The 22,282-nt window shown below is 41.8% G+C and overlaps 1 protein-coding gene and 1 long non-coding RNA gene across 3 annotated transcripts in view; both read left to right on the top strand.

The window, feature by feature from the left end:
- KIAA1328 (KIAA1328 ortholog) overlaps nucleotides 1-9,795 on the top strand; it is a 219,241-nt gene extending 209,446 nt beyond the window's left edge. For both annotated transcript variants that reach the window (XM_045527671.1, XM_045527673.1), the window contains exon 11: nucleotides 7,939-9,795. In XM_045527671.1, the coding sequence (XP_045383627.1) occupies nucleotides 7,939-8,149 (211 nt within the window). In that variant the 3' untranslated portion in view covers nucleotides 8,150-9,795. The remainder of the gene's footprint in view (nucleotides 1-7,938) is intronic.
- A 719-nt stretch (nucleotides 9,796-10,514) lies between these two features.
- On the top strand, nucleotides 10,515-12,007 carry LOC123621762. The gene is made up of 2 exons (XR_006729231.1): nucleotides 10,515-10,921; nucleotides 11,044-12,007. It is a non-coding gene; the product is annotated as an uncharacterized LOC123621762 (long non-coding RNA).
- The last annotated feature ends 10,275 nt before the right edge of the window (nucleotides 12,008-22,282 follow it).

Raw genomic sequence — 22,282 nt, forward strand, 5'->3', positions numbered from 1 at the left:
GTTAAAATAAATTTTTTTTAAAAATGAAGTTCACCTCCTATATACAGAAATTTTTCATATCAGAAGTTTAAGATCAAAGATATCACAGAATGAGAATTAAACTTAATACCATAAACTAACATTAACTTTTAAGAAATATATTCGTGTAGCCCTTAAAAAAATTATGACCTACTGTATGGCCTCTAATAAACGATTTTGAATTTACTTTATTGCCTCTAATCTCAGCCCATGATTGAAAAGTCAGGTTTAAACTGCTAATTAAAATTAATTAACTGTGACATGGGCACCCAACGTTCACCTCCTCCCTATACCAACAATAATCCCTTTTTGGAGGGCTGTGTGTAGGAGTTAGGGAGGATTCATTCAAGAATCTGTTTGCTAATGAGTTTTTAAAGAAACTGATACCAGTGATTTGGCAGCAATCACTTAAGTACTTATGTTTATTTGAGACAATTGCAGTAGTACTAAGATTTTTTAAAGTAGCATTTAAATAACCTATAATCCTGCCCTCCTCTGTATATACACTGTTTATACCACTGTCGCTATTTTAGTGTTTAGTATATTTCCTTCCAGTCCTTTTTTCTTTCACTTTTTATGCTCTTCATTTTCTAAATATTGAAATATCTGGAAGCTAAAAAGGCAAAAACTCTTCTTTGTGTTGAATAAGTAAGAAAGAGGTAGGTAGGAATTATGGTATGCTAAATAAAATTGCTAAGATTGGCCTTTTAGCAGAGCTGAGTTGGAATGAGAGTGTACATGTTTCTCTCACAATTTACCCTAGGAATGCTACAATATCATTGTGTTCCCAGTCAGCTCTATACAGAAATTTAATCTGAAGCAGAAATCACTGCCTTAAAATGTGTGGTATATTCCAAAAGTGACTCCTACCTCCATTTTTGAGGTGAGAAAAATGTACATTAAAGTTAAATCAAGCAATTTGAATTAATTTCTTTGTAGAGGAAAAATTGACCAAATGGAATCTTCCTGGTTAGAAGTAATGCAGAACAAAGGCATTTCCTGGAGGATACCACTCAAGCTTGCTGGGTGTCATTGTACTTTGTCAGTTTCCAAAAGCACAGGGAGCTTTGGCAAACCATATTTCTTCACCCTTCTGGGCCTCCAGAGTTTGAGCTAAGGAAGAATTCTCTTTCTCTGAGCCTCTCTTGAGACACCAAAATAATGTTGGATTTTCACCTCAGCATACCTCATTTATCCATTATCTCTTTCCTTCAATTTATCATTGATTTTGACCCAAACAACGGGCATCAGGTTCAATTACTATGCTGGCCCAGTGCCAGCTGTAATGAGCCAGGAGACCCTGGCCTCTCCATCAGTCTTCATCAAATTCAGTCCTTCTTATTGACATCTCTTGTGTTTCAGTAACATTCATTGGGCTTTTCTTGTCAGGCAGTTTTCTAAATTCTCCCAAACTGGAATAGATAGTGGGTCTGTCTGGGTCTTTTTACTGCCAGAGCACTGGTAGAAACCCCAATTTGTCCCCTAGCCTTAGTAATGCTGTATTAAAACTCTGATTTCTTCACCATCAATTTCTGCTTTATCCATTTTCTTGTTTAACAACAACAGAAACATTTCCACCTGTTTTGCTACACTTGTTTTCTCCTCTGTTCACTCCCCTTCCTTTCCTTCCCTTCCTTTTCTCCTTTTTGCTAATTTTCTTAGCATCAGCAAAGGCTATGAAAAGAAGTTGGGACCATAAATCAGATACAATTCCCTACACTATTGCTTTCTTTCTTTCTTTTTTTAAATTAAAAAATATTCTTTTATACATGGTGTGTTTAAACACTTCATTACATGCATTACATTATGACCACCACATCCATTCGCTGAAATGTGACTGTTCCCAAAGTGGCAAGCAGGTAGCACTTTAGAATCGTTTATGTGTACCTGTACTATTTCTTATTCTTCCCCCAGTAACAAAGTAACATGGGAGTAACATTAGGTACACTCTAATCACATCTTTTATCATAGTCTGAGTCAGAGGCATATTCGTTGGGGGAACATCCTGGTCACCATAAAGCCAATCCATCATGGCTTGCATGCACAGTATATCAGCTGCTTCACCTGTGGTCCATTTTGCATTTTAATAGGGGAGTTGGTAATTGCCTTTTCCAGGATACACCTGTGTATTAGTGACCTTAACTATCCCAAAAAGTTGGATGCTCTCTCATCTTTAATTTTTATCTGAGATACTAATTGGGGTCACGTGTTAACCCAAACATGCAGCCATGTTCAGAATTACAGAAACAGTTCCTGAGTTCACAATCTCAACCAACCATTTAAGGAATGGCTCTTCTGGGGAACTGTGTACTTATCAACAAATTGGGTGAGCTCGTTAAATTAAAATCCACTAGCGTCTCTTGTTTCACGATTTGCCCTCTGGCAACCTGTATCACCATTTTTGTGACCAAAAGGGAGAGGGGTATAATCTGCCGTGTTAAATTGGAAGGATCTCAGGTGTCTCCCAAAGAACTGTTTCAGCTTGTTCACAATCAGTTCTAGTCTCCTAGCTTCAACTGTGGCACTGAAGGCAAACAGAACACCTTAATCTCCAGCTCATTCTGTCCCCACTAAAGCAGGCCTGATCATCTGTTTTTACTTACACCTAAAGATCACAGTATATGACCCACACAAAGAGAAAATGGCACGGGGATTGGGGGGAGGGTGTTTCTTATCTGCTAGTTTGTTCTCCCTAACAGGTTCATATAAAGGTTATAAAGGACATCTATCTATATTGTCTTGCCAAGTATAAACAATCATAAAATAGCAAACTACCATTTGGTTTTATAATCTTAAATTTCAAACAATGCACTGATGAATTATTTGTATTATAGAATGTATTTTCAATAATGTGTAACATAAAAATGGAATGAGTGTATATCCACATGTGCCCTCAGCTTTCCAAAGTGCACGCTATGAACAGGGTAACTAATATTATTCTGGTCTGGAAAGATTTACAAGGCAAGCGCTTCAGTCCTCCAGCAGTCAGCTTCCCACTTTTCCTACTAGAGCCTAGCAGGGAGCAGTCTTTGACTCCATGCTGTCCAGCAGTGCTTGTCTCTCAATGCAATCAAGGTCAAGGTCTGTAAATTTCACTTATCGTGCTGTTGCCCAGCCACACTAAATTAGACCTTCATTCATATTAGTAGGACATTACAATTCTGTAGGAAAGAAAATATTTTATATTAAATGGCCATTATCTAACATCAGAACTTCACAAAATGATTAAGATGCTAGAAAATAATTAAGATATCTTAAGTTTTCTAGTACTTGAAAGTACAGGCATAGGAACCAAAGGAGGTAATGTTTTTTTTAAGTCTGTGTGTAGCTCCTGCTATAATGACAAGAAGAAAAGAAATTCTTCTTAAATAGTTCATTTTTATAGTTTCACAAGTTATCAAATTTACCCAAATTTTCTTTCCATTTCAAAATCTCTGAGATCAACATTGTTTGCATAGTGATAGTCTTTTACCACAACTCCCAAAGAACAACAAAAAGCCAAGAGTAGGCGTGTCATGAACCTTGATTGGTGGGCATTGTTGAAGAAGGGGATGGGGTAACTTTGAGAAGCTTCTTTCTGTTAATGATAATATGTGTGAAGACTTATATCAGGATTGACGGCCAGGAGAGGAAATGATACAGGCGCACAGTGCCTCATTCAAAACTCTTGGAGCCAAATATATTTCAGAATTCACTTTTCTTAAAAAGTAATATGGTATATAAACCATATGGAATAAAATACAATGTGTGATTATTCATATTAAGTGGAATAATATAGTCTTATATCAGTTCAGGTCAGATTTTGTGACCACTTAAGTTCGAGTTAGGTCAAATGTTGCTATCAAAAAGTTTATTTAAAAACTTTGGGTTTTCACTATTTAAGATTTCACAATTGCAGATAAGGATTAAGGGCCCACTTACTTGTTAAACCACTCTTAGACATTTTGTTTTAAATAAAATAAATATTCCTAGCCCAGGACTCTCCATAAAGGCATAGTTCTGCTTTCCTCTAAATAATTTCTTCATATTGTTTTCCTAGACAAAATGCTAGGCTAGACGGAATACAGAAGGAACCCATTAAGGTAGTTCATGTCCATTTGGGTTAAATACTCACTTGTATAACAAAGAACTGAATTGTTTTTTGTAAGACAATTTTTGTCTTATTTAAGAAGAACAAATTCATAGGGATATGTAGTCAAAAGTGAGGTTTTCTCACAGCACAGTCTCTCAGCCACTGAGTACCCCATTCCGCTCCTGGGATATAACCATTACTAGTTTCCTGCATGTCCTTTCAGGGATAATTATGCATGTACAATCTTGGCTATGTATATGAATGCAGGTACTGTGGAACCACCTCATTCTTTTAAATTGCTGTACAATGTTCCATTGTATGGACATACCATAATGCAATTAACCAATCCACTAGTAAATATATATTTGGGTTATTTCTATTCTTTTGTGATTACAAACAATGCTGCAATGAATATTCTTATACGTGTCATTTATACATGTGTGAGGATATCTGTAAGATAAATTCTTAGAACTGGAACTGTGGATCGTAAATAAGTTCATTTAAAATTTTGGTAAATATTGCCAAATTGTTTTAATAGAGGCTGTAAAACTTATATCCCACCTACAGTATTTGAAAGTACCTATATGAATATTATTATACCTTCAACAATGTAATCACATAGGGTGGTACTTTACCAGTGCAAAAAGTGAAAATATTATAGTATCTCATAGTTATAATTAGCATTTCTCTTATTGTGAGTCATTTGTATTTTCTGCAAATTATTCTATCTTTTGTCCATTTTCACTGAATTTTTTTATTTATAGGTGCTCTTTACATATGAAGGAAAGTAGCCCTTTTTGTAATATGTCACAAATATTTTACCCAGCTTATTTTTCATCTTTTAACTTTGGTTGCACAGCATTTTTTTCCATTCAGAAAATTCTCCCATTAAAATGATTTTTTTAGTCTTTCAATTGGATATGCCTTTCATTTGTCTTTAATCATTTCACTCCTCATTTCTGTAATAATTTGTCATGATAGTTTGTTGTGATATCATAGTTGTATATATTTTGGGGGTACACATGATATTTTAATGCACATATACAATATGTATGGATCAAATCAGGGTAATTTGGATATTTGTCACTGCAAACATTTATCTTTTGTCTGTGTTAGGAACATTACAATTCTTCTAGCTATTTTGAAATATGCAATTATCAACTCAACTAAATGGCTGAGGCAAAAATCTCAATCCATGGAGGTTTATTAAGCCGAAGCTGAGGTTGCGCCTGGGAAAAACAAACCACAGGCAGGCTGTAGCTTTTTTCTCTGAAGGGGACGTTGGAACCTTTGGCATTTTAAAGGCATACAGAAAGAAAGGAAAAAGGAAGGGGTGGGGAGCCAGTGGGGGAGCTGACCTAAGAAATCTACATTTTATATAAAATAAGATGAATGTTAGAATTCTGAGAAAAAGCGGGTGAAGGAAGCATCAATTTTATATATATATAGGTGCTAGACACAGGTACAATTTGCATGTCCTTGCTTATGGGAAGTCAGCAAGGAATTTCCTTAATGAATGATCTGTGGGGCCAGTTTTTCACAGGTGCCTGAGGCCTTTACCTTCTCTTTTGCATAAGGAGTTGGTGGGAGTGGCCCTGAGACGGTTGATTTCCTTTTTACCTAGTACAATATTGTTAACTATAATTTCCCTACTGTGCTATATCAAATATTGCAACTTATGCTTTCTATCTAAACGTATTTTTGTACCCACTAACCGACTTCTCTTCATCCCCACTTCCTTACTTCCCTTCCTCCAGCCTCTGGTAACCAACATCCAACTCTACCTCTGGGAGATCCATTTTTTTGCCTCACACGTATAAATGAGAACATGCAATATTTGTCTTTCTGTGCCTGTCTTATTTCACTTAACATAATGTCCTCCAGTTCCACCCATATTGCTACAAATGACAGAATTTCATTCTTTTCATGGCTGAATAATATTTCATTGTATATATATACCACATTTTCTTTATCCATTCACCTGTTGATGGACACATAAGTTGATTCCATATCTTGGCTGTTGTGAATAGTGCTGCAATCAACATGGGAATACAGATATCTCTTTGGTATACTGATTTTCTTTCTTTTGGATATATATCCAGCAGTGAGATTGCTGGATCATATAGTAGTTCTACTTTTAATTTTTCAAGGAACCTCCATACTATTTTCCATAATGGCTGTACAACTTTGCACTCCTACCAACAGAGTACAAGCATTCCCCTTTCTCCATATCCTTGCTAGCATTTGTTATTTTTTGGTTTTTTTTGACAATAGCCATTCTCAGTGGGGCAAGATGATATTTCATTGTGGTTTTGATTTGCATTTCTCTGACAATTAGTGCTGTTGAGCAATTTTTCATATACCTGTTGGCCATTTGTATGTCATATTTTGAGAAATATCTATTCAGGTCTTTGCCCATTTTTCAATCAATTATTTGGATTTTTGCTTTCGAGTTGCTTGAGTTCCTCATATACTCTGGTTATTAATCCCTTGTCAAGTGGATAGTTTGCAAAATATTTTCTACCATTCTGTAGATTGTCTCTTCACCTTGTTGTTTCTTTTGTTACGCAGAAGCTTTTTAGCTTGATACAATCCCATGTGTCTATTTTTGCTTTTGTTGCCTGTGCTTTTGAGGTCTTACCCAAAAAATCTTTTCCCAGATTAATGTGCTATAGCATTTCCCCAATATTTTCTTCTAGTATTAATAGTTTCATAGTTTCAGGTCTTATATTTAGGTCTTTTTTTTTGTAGCTATTGTAAATGGAATTGTGGTCTTGATTTATTTTCAGATTGATCGCTGTTAGCATATAAAAACACTACTGGCTTAATGATTTATCTGTGGAAATTACTTGACCTCTTGTATGAATGAGTATGGAGGCAGATATATTCATGCCTTTGGTTTTCCATCCTGGAAATATGCACAATGGGCCATGGGTGAGAGTGTCATCAACCATGATTAATTTCTCTGCCTCTAAGCTGCTCTCAGCTTACTCTTTCTGATAAGAGTGCTGGACACCAAGGCAGTCTTTATTTGGAGAAATCTTTTTATAGATTCAGATGAGGGTTTCTTTTTCTGAGATTCTAAAAACAGTGGGAGTAGAATAACAGGAAGGAACTAGCATTTATTGAGCACCTATTGTATGTTCATTTACAGTAACTAATACATTTGATTCTAACAAGAGTTCTGTTAGCCCCTTACAGATGAGACTAGACGGAGGGATTGAATAACTTCTCTAATATCACATGGCTTGCAAATGGTAGAGCAGAGATTTGAACCAAGTCTGTCCATCTGCAAAGACTTTGGGAGACAGCTTTAGTGTCCTGGATAAGAGTGGTAGAGACAAACTACCTGGGTTGCATTCTAGACTCTACCATGTGATAGCTTTCTGTTAGGTGAGTTACTTCCCTGAGCCTCAGTTTCCCCATGTATATAATCGATCAAAGTAGTACTGTACCTGCTTCCTAGGGTTGTTTAGAGAGTTCAAAAGAGGTTAAATATAATCAGAGTATTAAGAAGACTGCCTGACACTTAGTAAGCCTGCAATAAATGTTGCTATTAATATTATTACTCTTATGATGACTTTTCCTACTCTATAGCCTCTCTTCATAAGTTAGAAATGAGTGTTAAAGGTCAGCAGAAGATAAGAGGTTACAAACAGGCAGCAGGGACTTCGCTTCTTGAAGCCCTTCTGGTGTTTACCTTCCCTAAAGTTCCTCTAGGAGGCCTCTTGCACAGGGTATGATCTAGGGTCTGATTCTTGTCCTAGGCAGCCCATCTCTGCTGGGTTTCTTGGATTCTAATGTTCTAGTAGTCTGACCCTTTTCTGTCTGGGTTGTGTGTCTAACAGATATGAGACATCTCTGCTGGATTTGGTTCAGTCTCTGAGCCCAAAGTCTGCTCGCAAACCTCAAACCCACCCTTCCAGAGAAGCTGGGGCCTGGAATCACAGTACTTTCCGACTCAGTCCTCCAAAATCCATCTGGAAGAAGATTGGGATGTGCAGGACCCCTGAAGACCTGGAGGAGAATCAAATTCTGGAAGATATATTTTTCATTTGACACTAAAGCACATGCTGCAAAATTGCTATAGGAGATTTGTGGGTTTCTTCACATACTGATCTAGAATTTTAAATTATTTGATTGCAAAGTAATTGTATCTCTCCTTTCACAAAGACCTATCTCACTAGCATCCTGTTATGTATTGAATATAGAAATCATTCTAACAACCCAAGGTGTTTTCAATCAGACCAATCAGTAGATAACACACTAAGGTGGGTGAGGGTGGGGGGACGGAATCTTTTCTATGCCAAACAGAGATTAGAAAATTAACATAGGATACTTTCTGCATGGCAGAGACCATTGCATATTCAGTCTTATTTCAAGAGTGTTTCTTTCTCAATCTTCTGCTGAAAAAGGTTGGCTCCCTTTTATACACAAGGAAAAACCTTTCCACTGAAAGATCCCTCAAATTTAAAAGTAGCCCCTTGGCAACATAAGCAATTTCAGAAATACACTTTTCCAACCTGTTCTCTCACCACTACCTCTAAGTGGTCATTTAATTCTGAAGTTGGCGTTGATGCCCCTCCGTCCCAAGCAACACTTGAGGGCCAATTGTGGGCCAGTCTCAGTAGTCATCAGCCTGGCAGCTGCTCATCCTGTAACCAAAGGGCTCAGTAGGCAAAGACCCAACGAGTCCTTGGAAACAGACAGCATTAAATCACATAAGGGAGTGATTACGCTGGGGAAATCCAGTGGAGGCAAAAGCCTGAAACACTTTCCCTACTAATGTTCCGGTGACCATGCTTCTAATTTCCCAGGATGAATAAGAGCAATCTCTAGGTATTTCTTTTGGACCCAAGTGTCCAGTTTATTTACTCTCCATCACATGTGCTCTCGTGACCTTCCCATGGTTGTGCCTGGAGAAGATGCCACTAGAGGGAAGGTGACATCCAGCTGCTGCAGGCTGATAGGCTTTCTTTGGCCCTCCCTCGCACTCCATGAGGATTAAAGGCCATGGGCTGACCAGGCCCTGCATGTGTTCTGCTCAGGGCCACTAACCCCATGGCCCAAAGAACCATCTCCACTTGCCAGATTAATCTCCACCACCCCAAGCAGGGTCTCCTCCCTTTTCCCACTGGGCCTCACTTTGACCCAGAGAAAGCCTCTGGAGGAAGTACAGTTGAGACCTCTTTCTCTCTTCTGTCTTCCTGTTCAGCAGAGTCTTCAAATGGGTCCTTCAGCTTGCAGTGGGCTCTAGCAGCCTCTCAAGCTGAGGGGAAGTGTGATGAGCCCGGGAGAGCCAGTGAGTTTAAAACTCTGCAGTCATTGGAAGCAAGGGAAAGATATGTTTCCAGATGTGTATGACTGGATGACTTTATTCAATCTGGAGGGTGTTGCTTTTTTTTCTCTCTCTCCTTTTTACCAACCCTGGGCTTAAACTGGGAGCAAAACTTTGTCAGTTAGCATTGGTAGCCAAGGTTAGGCTACCCAGGGCAGCCTGCACATAGCCTACGTGGCTTCCCTGAATTCTTTATTTATGAAAACTAGATTATTTCAGACTAGAAAAACCTCGTTGAGCAGCCTCCCTCGCCAGATAGATCCAAATCTCATGTCTCTTCAGGCTGAGCCTGGCCCTGTCACCTCCACCCAGCCTTCCTTCACTTGGGTCTTTTTATTCTTTAGAGAAGAGTGGGGCCTACCAATATCATTTTTTTTTTTTTTTTTTTTTTTTTGAGACAGAGTCTCACTCTGTTGCCTGGGCTAGAGTGAGTGCCGTGGTGTCAGCCTTGCTTACAGCAACCTCAAACCCCTGGGCTCAAGCGATCCTCCTGCCTCAGCCTCCCGAGTAGCTGGGACTATAGGCATGCACCACCATGCCCAGCTAATTTTTTCTATATATATTTTTAGCTGTCCAAATCATTTCTTTCTATTTTTTTTTTGTTTTTTTTTTTTTTTTTTAGTAGAGACGGGGTCTCGCTCTTGCTCAGGCTGGTCTCGAACTCCTGAGCTCAAACGATCCGCCCGCCTCGGCCTCCCATAGTGCTGGGATTACAGGCGTGAGCCACTGCGCCCAGCAATATCATATTTTTATTCTAAGATTAATTGAAAGTCAGGACTAACTAATTGTCCTTCCCTTAAAAAGTTGAAAAATCATTATAGATTACAATTTTCTTTCTCCTTCTTCTTTCTTTCTCCTCCTCCTCCTCCTCCTCCTCCTTTTTTTTTTTTTTTTTTTTGAGACAGGGTCTCACTCTGTTGCCCAGGCTGGAGTACAGTGGCATCATGATAGCTCACTGCAAGCTCAAACTCCTGGGCTCAAGTGATTCTCCCACCTCAGCCTCCCAAGTAGCTGGGACTACAGGCACATGCCACCACACCTGGCTAATTTTTGTTACTTTTTTGTAGAGAAAGGGTCTCACTTTGTTGCTCACTCTGGTCTCAAAACTCCTGACCTTAAGCGATCCTCTGGCCTCAGCCTCCCAAAGTGCTAGGATTACAGACACGAGCCACCATGGGCAGCCTGATTACAATTTCTTTTAAAGTTCACCCTTGGGAGAGTAAACAAATCAGTCTTATCCCATTTCAAAAACCCTTTGGAATATGGAGCTTTCTTTGGTGTGGCAGAAATGATAGATAGCAAACTAAGAGCCCTCAGCCATTTTCTCAATTAAATTTAGGTTTCCAGAACTGTCTTTTCCTTACCCCATGTGTCATGACCAGCTTAAGTGTACCTGACTCCCTCAGATCAGCCATGACCACAGTCACCCGTTCTGCACACCAGTGTCTTCACTGCTCTCTGGGGTGAGAAGATGCCAGAAGGATCAAGAAAAGGTTCATGATTTCTTTATGAAGTTTGTTTGTCTTTAGAAAAATCATAAACAAGGTCTCAACTGAAGGCCTTTTGGGGTCACATGCCACAGAGTGGAGTTTAACTGCTTCTTTACTTCCCCCAGAATGGGCAATTTGGAAGAGCGAAGATGGATTTTCAGCAGAGTATCAGTCAACACATTTTTCATATGCCACACTCACCCGCCAGCCACCTTTCTCTGTACTGTAAGCATTTTGTTGGTATTGGTGTGAGGACAATAGGATATGAATTTATATGTAATCTAGTATCTTCATTATGAATTGAATAGTACGCATATATGTTAACATTTTAATCTGTGTTGAATTTACTATTCTTCCATATATACATATATATGAAAAGGTTGTTGTAGAGGCTTGAGGCTTAACCTAATTATTCCACTGGGAGAAAGGGCCTGGCACAAAGGAGTCTGCCTGTCTTGCCTGTTTAGTGCTCCCCGGTGACCGGTTGGGATTTGCTTGCCCAATCTCTAGACACTTCCATGAAGCTAGACTAGACACGTATTGAGGGTACTGCAGACAGTGCTACAACAGTGCCCACCCTGCTACCCACCATACCATGAGAGAAAAACCAATCAATGTTTGCAAAATGGAAAAGGAAAAGTATGTCCATTGAATTTCCTTCCAAGACCCAAAGTGCTTCATTTCAAAAACCAAGGTTAATCAAGGAAAAGCTTTTGCTGAGGGTCACCCTTCCAGGAGGCACACCTTGTGTTTATCCAAACCTGATCCCCATGGTGGGGACTTAGCTGGAGCACCCACATGTCATGAGGAGGGAGGGACTCTCTTTCTCCTCCTTTGGAGCCATTCTTTTCACTCAGCCCTGCTTCCAGCACCAAGTTCATGCTGGAGATCTGCTGGCAGAGGCTGGGAAGGAGAGAGGCCTACAGGAGCAGAGCTGGATGAATCTGCTGAGGGAGGTGGAGGCTACGGCAGACTCCTCCCAGCTCATATTTTATCCTCAGTTCAGTATGTGTTATTTTGAGTGTGAGCAAATGTTTATATACAAATGAGATTTTAAGTTAATAAATTATACTATGGCTATTTTCCCCATGTGGTTTTGATATTGAATTGTCCCTTGAACATCCCTCATCAGATGAGTGAAAGCTTGGAAGCAAGAGTAGAGCCCCAGGTTATCAAAATGTTACTTTCATCAGTACTTGTTAAGACAATAGGAGCGTGTGGTCGATGGAAAGAAAGGAAATGGTTTGCCACAACCTGGTAGGTTTTCCTGGTGTGGCTCCAGCTCATTCACATCACATGGACACCAAGCCTCCCATTCCTTCATAACCAGTGTGGGTGCTGGAATGGAAGATTTAATCCATACATACCTGTGAGTCCCTTCTACGTGCCCATCCCCATAGCTACTCAGCAAGGAAGAAATATCACAGCACTTTGAGACAGGAAACATGGTCCTGCCTAGTTGGCATTAGATGGTGGAAGAATGAGATGAGGCCTTGAGTTTCTGAAATACCCAGTTCTGAGATCACACCTATGGATTCAACTAAGACAGCCAGAGATGTTACCCCACCCCCAAGCCAGCCTGGCAGCTCCACCTGAATAAGGACACTTTGCGGCTGCCCCTCAGGAGCAGAGGTGGCAAGAGCAGAGTCATCACTCAGCCGGCTCTCAAACTGAAAATGAAATAAGCAAAGTTTGCTTCTACTGTCATAAGGCTGCCCTTACGTCTAGACACAAAGCTGGAGGTGAGTGAAGTGAAGGTGACACCCTAATCCTCAGAGGAAGGATGAGCTATCAGCTAAAGAACCAGTTTCAGAGATTAGTGACCATTCACATGGTGTCTCAGAGCTCCTGTTTAAGCAAAAGTTCTCGAGCTTCTAGGGTTCCATTTCTCCAGTCCAAAGTAGAACCTTGTAACCTCTCAGACTTGGGTAAGCACTTTGTCTTAGTCCTTTTGTGTTGCTACATACAACAAAATATCCGAGACTGGGTCATTTATATAGAGCACACATTTATTTCTCACAGTCCTGGAGGCTGCAATTCCAAGTCACCAGCACGTTTAGTTGTCTGGTGAGGCTGCATCCTCCAGAGGAACAAATGCTGTCTCCTCACATGAAGAAGAGCCAAAGAGCAAGCCAGTAAGCTAGCTGCATGCTGCATGAAGCCTCCTTAATAGGGCCTTAATCCCATTAATGAGGAAAAGCCCTTTTATAGACGAAAGTTCAGAGAAAAGTGACTTGTCTGAAGTCCCACATCCTGTCAGTGGCAGGTCTGGCTGCCAGGCTGGTATCCTCCTCACTACAGCACATCACCTGCCTTGATTTGATGTTCCACGATGAGCATTTTTAAGAATCTCAACTAGGACTGAGCATTCCACCACCATCTCTCAGGAGCGAGCTTTCACAGACCACTTGGGCCAAGGTGAGCGAAAATGCAGCATGTTTGCTCCTCAGGGGTTTTGTAGGTTAGTAATCCTCAAGGATTGAGTGCCGCTATCTGGAACTTATTTCTGTCCATAGAGGAGGCCATGGGAAGGCTATCTAAAGCAATATACCCAGGAAAAAGAGATGTCTCTCCAGGTGGCATAATGGGCATGACTGCTGTCTCCAAATAATAGGGCTGTTACAGCTCCAGTTAAGACCTCTTCTGAAAAGATAATGGACAAAATGAGGATGAGGCTTCCCTTCAATTGGATAGACAAAATGGTAGCTATACAGGTAGGTTGGCACTTAGAGTCCAGTAGGAATGAGCTTTATGTTGCCCATAGGGCAACCAACTACTTTATCCATGACCTGCCAAATCCCAAGGCTTATCTTAGCAGTTTTCATGAGGGGCTCTTGGCCAGCTGAGTGCCTCCCCAGGGCCCAGAATTGTGTTAGATGGTGCTGTTAGGGAACTGGTTAACAGCATGACTGGGCAACCAAGTAGATCTTGGTACAAATCTCAGTTACACTACTTCTTAGCTAAATGATCTTAGGCAAAATATTAACTACACTGAATGTAAGTTTCTTCATCTGTAAAATGAGGATGATAATGCATGCCTCTCAAAGGATGGTTGTAAGGGTAAAATTCAATGAGATAATGTATGTGATAGTATCTGACACATACAAGTAGGAGATCTACTAATGGTTGCTATCATTTTCATTATTATTGCTCCATGAACTTACAAACTGGATAGAAAAGAAGGCTTCAAACTTTGGAATTTTTAATAATTAAACAAAAGCCATCATAGTAAATTTTCCAGTAACTGGTAGGAGGCTGTAAATGTTTTCGTTGGGGGATAGCAAATTGCTAGGCTCAGTTTATTTAGGCTTTATGGGAAGAGGAGGAAAAAAGGGAAGAAGGATTTGACCTTGGCTTTGGAAGAGTGTCTCTAAGAGAGATGGAGAGTGGGAAGAGAATTGTATCTGGGAAAATGCAAAAGTTGAGTGTTCATTGGCAAGAAAACTCAAGATGCATTTTGAAGGACTGGTGAGGATATCATGGTAGCAGGTGAGGTACTAAAAGGGAAGGTGTGGAAATAAGCTGAAAGTAGTATGTTGGGCCCAAATTATGGAGAATGCTGAATGTCAGACAATGAAGTTTTATCATTCAAACAATGAAAAGCCATAAAAAATGTTAGAATTACTTGTTTAGAAATATCTGTCTAGCAATCGTGGCAGGCTCTTATTAGAGGGGGGTTGGGATAAGGAAGGTAAGGAAAATAAAATCTATTGAGTGCCTATTAAGTGTTAGGTAAGTTTTATAGATACATTATTTCATGTACTCCTCACTGCCACCCTAAAACGTAGGTGGCATTATGCCCACATTAGAGATAAGAGAACTGATCTTGGAGAGTTTACATAATTGTGCCGCAGCCACTGAATCACGGAGCTAGTAAGTAGACTGGGAGACGGGAGCTGTCTGCCTCTGCAGTCATGCTCTCTCTACCACACAGGTTGTCTTTATGTTTGCCTGTGGAGGTGAGACTGTCAGCAGAGACACCAGTCATAAGGCTATTCCCACAGGCTGGGCGAGAGGCTGGAAGTTTGTCACCCCCACCCTGTCCCACTAGTCACTTCTTTGTTTTATACCGATAAGACTGGATAGAACCGCATATACTTGATATGCTGCTACCATCAGACTTTCTAATAAGTCCAGATCTTGTAATGAGCCACCCCAAGGAGAGTCAGGAACTGGAGACCACACGCTCCTAGACTCCGCCTCACATGCCAGAGACTGAGCTGGAGAGAAGAACCTCAACTGCAGTATTTACATCAAACTCGCCCCGTTGTGAATGCGCATCAGAGGAAGTCAGGATCACCACTGACCGGTAAGATCAATAACAGGGCGTGGGGGAGGGAGTGATGAGGAAGGGATGGGGGAGGGGTCAGACGTTGCTGCAGTGGAGATTCTTTGACAAGATTCTGAGCCCCAGTAGAGGCAATGGCCGTGGTGAAGGGAAGGATTTTAGAGGCAAGCAAGAAGTGTCCGTGAGTCCTCAAACACCACAGGTGGGAATGTAAAATATGCAGCCACTTTGGAAAATAGCCTGGCAGTTCCTAAAAATGTTAAACAGAGTTAAATTATGACCCAGCAATTCCACTCCTAGATATTAATATATACCCAAGAGAAATACAAAGATATGTCCATACAAAAAGTTTTGCATGGATGTTAATAGCAGCACTCTTAATAATAACAAAAAAAAAGAAAACCCAGATATCTATCAGCTGATGAATGGATAAATAAAAATGTGGTATATTCATACAATGGAATATTATTTGGCAATCAAAAGAAATAAAGTACATGCTACAACGTGGATGAACCTTGAAAACATTATGCTGAGTGAAAGAAGTCAGTCACAAAGGGCCACATAGAGTATGATTTCATTCATATGACATGTCCAGATAGGCAAACCTATAGAGACAGAAAGTCAATTAATGGTTGCCTGGGGCTGGGGGAATGGCGGGAAGGCAGGGTGACTGCCTGTATGCATGTGTGGGGTCTCTTTGGGGTGATGGAAATGCTCTACAATTGATTGTGATGATGGTTGCAGACCACTGAATATACTAAAGACCACTGAACTGTATATTTTAATTGGTACATTGTATAGTATAGGAGTTATATCTCATGAAACTGTTATCAAAAAAAAAAAAAGGAGAAAGAAGTTTCTATGGGCCTTGGTTGCCGACTGGCCAGGAGTTCTGGAAAAGTCAGGAGTAAAAACTTGACCAGTGTCTCTAAACTGGGCTTGGATGAAAGCCAGTTTGGGAGGTGCTAAGGGGGAGCTCAGACATCGGCTTGTAAAAGGAAGTCTCGAGAGACCCAGAATGGTGGACAGAAGGGATAAGAAAGTGAAAGTCTAGGCTATCAACAGGGCATTTTTTTTTCAAGTTGAGGGGGCCTACACTTGACTAAAGTCCCCTGATTCCCAGCCTGGGTCCCCAGAATCCTAGAGACCCAAAAGGTGTTACTAGTAATCCATGAGCATTTTTCATTATTTTAGAAAGACCAGTGGAAATCCTACATGTGTGTAGATGGAAGCTGCACAGGCCAACTGTAATATCACTTCTTTACTTTGAACTGTAAATTGCTATATCAAGTTGCAATCACCTTGGTTATTGCGGGGGGTGGGGTGTCACGTCTAATTTGTTGGTGTGTTTATATATAGAACACACATAAATCTCTGCTTAATAAAAATGGGCAGAAAAATCTACACATGCACTTAGATAAATAAATTGTTTTCCACTGTGGCGTGTATGGGGTGTTAACAAAGGAGCTCCTTGGAGGGGCAAAAATTGGGAACTATTGTTAAAGAACAAAGGAGAAGAAAAAAAAGCCATGGGTGGGAAAAATGTGAGATAGGGACAAAAGTTATAGGCATACCCTGTTCAGTTGTGCTTTACTACACAGCACTTCACAGATTATGCTTTTTGCAAATTGAAGATTTGTGGTAAACCTGTGTTGAACAGTTCTATTGGCACCATTTTTCCAACAACATATGCTTACTTTATGTCTCTAAGTCACCTTTTGGTAATTCTTGCAATATTTCAGTCATTATTATATCTGTTACGGTGATCTGTGATCAGTGATCTTTGGTGTTACAATTGTAATTGTTTTGGGGTGCCATGAACTGTGCCCATATAAGATGGCAAACTTAATGGAAAAATGTTGTGTGTATTCTGACCACCCCACCAACAGGCCGTTCCCCCGTCTCTCTCTTCTCCTGTAGCTTCCTTATTCCTTGAGACACAACAGTATTGAAATTAGGCCAATTAATAACCCTACAATGGCCTCTAAGCATTCAAGTGAAAGGAAGAGTTGTACATATTCCACTTTAAATCAAAAGCCAGAAATGATTGAGCTTAGTGAGGAAGGCATGTCAAAAGCCAAGACAGGCCAAAATCTAGGCTTCTTGCACCAGTTAGCCAAGTTGTGAATGCAAAGGAAAAGTTCTTGAAGGTAATTAAAAGTGCTACTCTAGTGAATACATAAATGATAAGAAAGTACAATAGCCTTATTGCTGATATGGAGAAAGTGTTAGTGGTCTTGATGGAATATCAGACCAGCCACAACATTCCCTCAAGCCAAAGCCTAATCCAGAGCATGGCCCTAACTCTCTTCAATTCTATGAATTGAGGTGAGGAAGATATAGAAGAAAAGTTTGAAGCTAGCAGAGGTTGGTTCATGAAGTTTAAGGAAGGAAGCCATCTCCATAACATAAATGTGCAAGGTGAAGCAGCAAGTGCTGATGGAGAAGCTGCAGCAAGTTATCCAGAAGATCTAGCTAAGATCATTGGTGAAGGTGGCTACACTAAACTACAGATTTTTAATGCAGACAAAATAGCCTTCTGCTGGAAGAAGACGCCATCTAGAACTTTCATAGCTAGACAGGAGGAGTCAATGCCTGGCCTCAAAGCTTCAAAGGACAGGCTGACTCTTTTGTTAGGAGCAAATGTAGCTGATGACTTTAAGTTGAAGCCAATGCTCATTTACCATTCCAGAAATTCTGGAGCCCTTAAGAATTATGCTAAATCTACTCTGCCCGTGCTGAATAAATGGAACAACAAAGCCTAGATGACAACAGTCTCTTGACAGTATGATTTACTGAATGTTTTAAGCTCACTGTTGAGACCTACTGCTCAGAAAAAAAAAAAAAAAAAGATTCCTTTCAAAATATTACCGCTCATTGATAATGCATCTGGTCACCTAACAGCTCTGATGGAGATGTACAAGGAAATTGATGTTCTTTTCCTGCCTGCTAATACAACATCCATTCTGCATCCCATAGATTAAAGAGCAATTTTAACTTTCAAGTCTTATTAATAAATACATTTCATAAGGCTGCCATAGATATTGATTCCTCTGATGGATCTGGGCAAAGTAAATTGAAAACCTTGAAAAAGTTCATCATTCTAGATGCTAGTAAGATTATTTGTGATTCATGGGAGGAGGTCAAAATATCAACATTAACGGGAGTTTCAAAGTTGATTCCTACCCTCATGGATGACTTTGAGGGATTTGAGACTTCTGTGGAGGAAGTAACTGCAGATGTGGTGGAAACAGCAAGAAAACTAGAATTAAAAGTGGAGCCTGAAGATGTGACTGAATTGCTGCAATCTCATGATAAAACTTGAATGGATGAGGAGTTGCTTCTTATAGATGTGCAAAGCAAGTGGTTTCTTGAGATGGAATCTATTCCTGGTGAAGATGCTGTGAACATTGTTGACATGACAACAAAGGATTTAGAATATTACATAAACCTAATTGGTAAAGCAGCATCAGGGTTTGAGAGAATTGGCTCCAATTTTGAAAGAAGTTCTACTGTGGGTAAAATGCTATCAAACAGCATCACATGCTACAGAGAAATCTTTCATGAAAGAGTCAATCAATGCAGCAAACTTCATTGTTGCTTATTTTAAGAAATTGCCACAATCACTCCAACCTTCAGCAACCGCCACCCTGAGCAGTCAGCAGCCATCAACAATGAGGCAAGACCGTCCATCAGCAAAAAAATTATGACTCATGGAAGGCTCAGATGATCATTAGCATTTTAAAGCAACAAAGTATTTTTAAATTAAGGTATGTATTAACATATTGGTTTTTTTCAGATATAATGCTGTCGCTGGGCATGGTGGCTCACACCTATGATCCCAGCACTTTGGGAGGCTGAAGTGGGAGAATCACTTCAGCCCAGGAGTTCAAGACCAGCCTGAGCAACACAGCGAGACCCCATCTCTACAAAAACTTTAAAAACTAGCCTGACGTGGTGGTGCACACCTGTAATCCCAGCTACATGAGAGCCGAGGTGAGAGGATCACTTGAGCCCAGGCTTTGAAGGTTGCAGTGAGCTATGATGACACCACTGCACTCTAGTCCGGGCGACAGAGCGAGACCCTGTCTCAAAAACAAACAAACAAACAAACAAACAAACAAACAAAAAACGACAAAGCCATAGTGTCCATGAAAGCAAGGCCAGGCAGGGTATCCAGGGATGGAGGGCTTCGAGGGGGCTTCTTGGAACACGGAGGCACCAGAAGTCCCAGAGTAGGAAGCAGTGCTGGCGTTTGTGAGAAAGTAGAAGAGGTGATTGGCCGGAAGGCCAGGACCCGTTAGAGATCTGGCCAGGGCAGCAGAGCCGGCCTCTCCCTTTCCTCCCTACGGTGCCCGGCTGGGCAGCCTGGGCTGACCCCTCCTTGGCACCACCACGCAGACAACTGCCCATGGCCTGACCACTGCCAGGATGTGCTAGGCCCATGCCCTTCACCCGGTGCACAGGTATCGATATGAAACTGTGGCGTCCCAGCCCTGATTCTTCCTAGGTTTGCCCCGCCTCGTCCTTGTCCTCCCAGGCTTCACCCGCTGGGAGTCCTGAGGCGGCCAGTCAGGTGCTGAGATGAGGGGGCTGGGACGGGGAGGACTGGCGCTCGTGCCCCGTGTGCTGCCAGCTGGGATGGAATGGACTTCCCAGCCCCAGTTTTCCACGTTCTCCTCCCAGCGGCAGGTGATTTAAGCTTGTTGGATTTATATAACATTGGGAAATGGTAAACTGTGTAAATTTGCTATGTTTTCCAGGGACAGTTATTTATGGAAGGGCATTTTTAACTCAAGTGCTAGAAGTGTTAAATCATTATAATAAATTCATGCTATTCAGACTTTCTTACATTGTAATAAATTTTTTCTAAGCATGAATGAGGAGATCCATGATTCCTCTAATATACCATTATGTATTTCTTCTCAAAATGACACAGCTTACTACATCAAGTTGGAGAATAACGGAAGGAGATTTACTGTGGTGGAGGAAAAAAAGAAGTTGAGCAGCAATGAGTCTGAGAAGAGACTTGGGAGTCGCGGTCACAGGCAGCCCCTCTCCCTGCCTCTCTGCTTGCGTCTGGGCCGAATGGGAGGGACACACAGCAAGGCAGGACCTGGCCTTGAGGGGTTGCATCCCCTCGATCTCCCTCCTGAGCTTAGAAAGAGCCTTTGCACAGATCAATAGAGCCAGGGGCCCCAGTGGCTTTCTGTCCCATCCTGTCTAGGGGCAGGTATTAGAGTGCTGCTCTATTAGAAAAAGAAAACTGTCTTTCATGATGTCAAAACCCTGCCAAAAGCATCGGTCTGGGCAGAGAGCTGTCTGGAATATAGCCCTCTCTCCCCACCTCATTCCTCACCTGGGAGCTCCCCTGCACCATCAGATTCTCAAAGGGATCTGGGATCCAAAACATTCAGGAATCACGGGTCTTGGGTGCACTCTGAAGCATCTCTTTCCTGTCCACTGTGTCCTAGGCGAAGCCCAACCATGACTTCTGACTTCAGCAGCAGACCGTGCAGTGAGGCAGAAGGGCAAGCTGAGCTATGGTTAAAGTTCCCTGAAGTCAGTGCCGTCACCGAGGTCTGAGCAGCAGCTTCTGGGACTGTGGCTTCAACTAGAACTTTCCGAGGCAGAGGAGCAATGTGTTCAAAGACACGGACAAGGAACCCCAAGGTGAGTGAGCTCGTGCACAGCCACCAGTGCTGAGCTTGGTGTTTAAACTCCGAAGAGCAGCAGGGCCCATGGAAAGAGACCTGCATAGATTCCAATCCTTGGCAACAGTTTACAGTTCACTTAGGGCTCCATCAGAGGTTCACGTTCAAGGTCTTGCTATGCCACTAGAGCTGTGACATTGTACAAGTCCCTTCACCAGGGCAAACTCAGTGCCCTCACTTGTAAAATGTAGCTAGCACACACATGCACGCACACCTGCCCTGCCTGCCTCAGTGTCCACGTGGGGCTCTGATGAAAGGATGCTCACATACGTGCTGGGTAAACAACTGCAAAGTACTTTATATATAATATATCAGGTGCTCTTATGGTTTATCTGAACCCTGGCATGGGGCCGTGGGTCCCCATGAAGCAGGGAGAGCAGGGGATTCTGTGACAGCCAGGCAGAGCTGGAGAGCTGGGCCTGCCAGCCTCCAAGCATGGCAGCGTCCCTGCTACATGTCACCAGCTCAGGCAGTGCCTCCAGCAGGGCACCCCACTGCCATATTTGCCTCAGTTTCCAAATGCCATTTACCTCTGTTGCTCCCACCAGCCTGGAACCTCATCCTCCAGGCAGGGTCCTGGCTTCTCAGACACCTCTGCCTCAATGGCCCTTCAGACCCCAGCCTTGAGAATTGTCAGCGGCAGACAGAGCTGAGAGCTGTTCCAGGGTTGGGACCTCTGAGTTGTGGTCCACCTGGCCACCTGCCTCCATGAGGGCTGTCTGTGGGGTCTCACTGCCCTTCATTCTCCCTCTCCCTGCCCTGTCTCCACCCCCCACCTCTAGTATTTTCCAATCTGTGTCTTTCTTCTGAACTGAATAACTCACTAGTTACTATAACTCACTATGTTGTTTTCTTGTCCTGCTGGTCAGGCTGCTCCTGGGCATGGGGTGGGGACGGGCCCCCCCAGCTGCTCCTGAGGCATGGCCGGTTAGTGCTTCTTTGATGGGCTGGATGGGAAACCAGGGTGGCCTCGTCATGCTGCCCGGGACACAAGCTTCTTCACCATGGGAGGTTCTCCTTTCAGCTTACCCAGCACGTGGCCTGGGGAAGGTAGCGGGTGGGGATTGGTCCCTGCAGTGCCGGGTCCAAATGGCTGGCAGCTTGTCCCAGGCTGACCCAGCTAATGTTCCAATGGCCACATTTTTTCATACGTTTTATGATGAAGGCAGACCTATAGCAAAGTCAGACTTACAGAAAAGCTGTAGAAGTCATACAAAGAATTCTTGTATACCCTTCACCCATATTCCCCAAGTGTTAACATTTAGCCTGTTTGCTTTGTCATTCATTCTTTCTCACACACATAAAAACACCAATATTATTACTTTTTTACATCTGAGAGTAAACTGCAGACGTAACACCTTT

This window comes from Lemur catta, chromosome 16 (assembly GCF_020740605.2).
Source record: "Lemur catta isolate mLemCat1 chromosome 16, mLemCat1.pri, whole genome shotgun sequence".
Taxonomy (NCBI): domain Eukaryota; kingdom Metazoa; phylum Chordata; class Mammalia; order Primates; family Lemuridae; genus Lemur; species Lemur catta.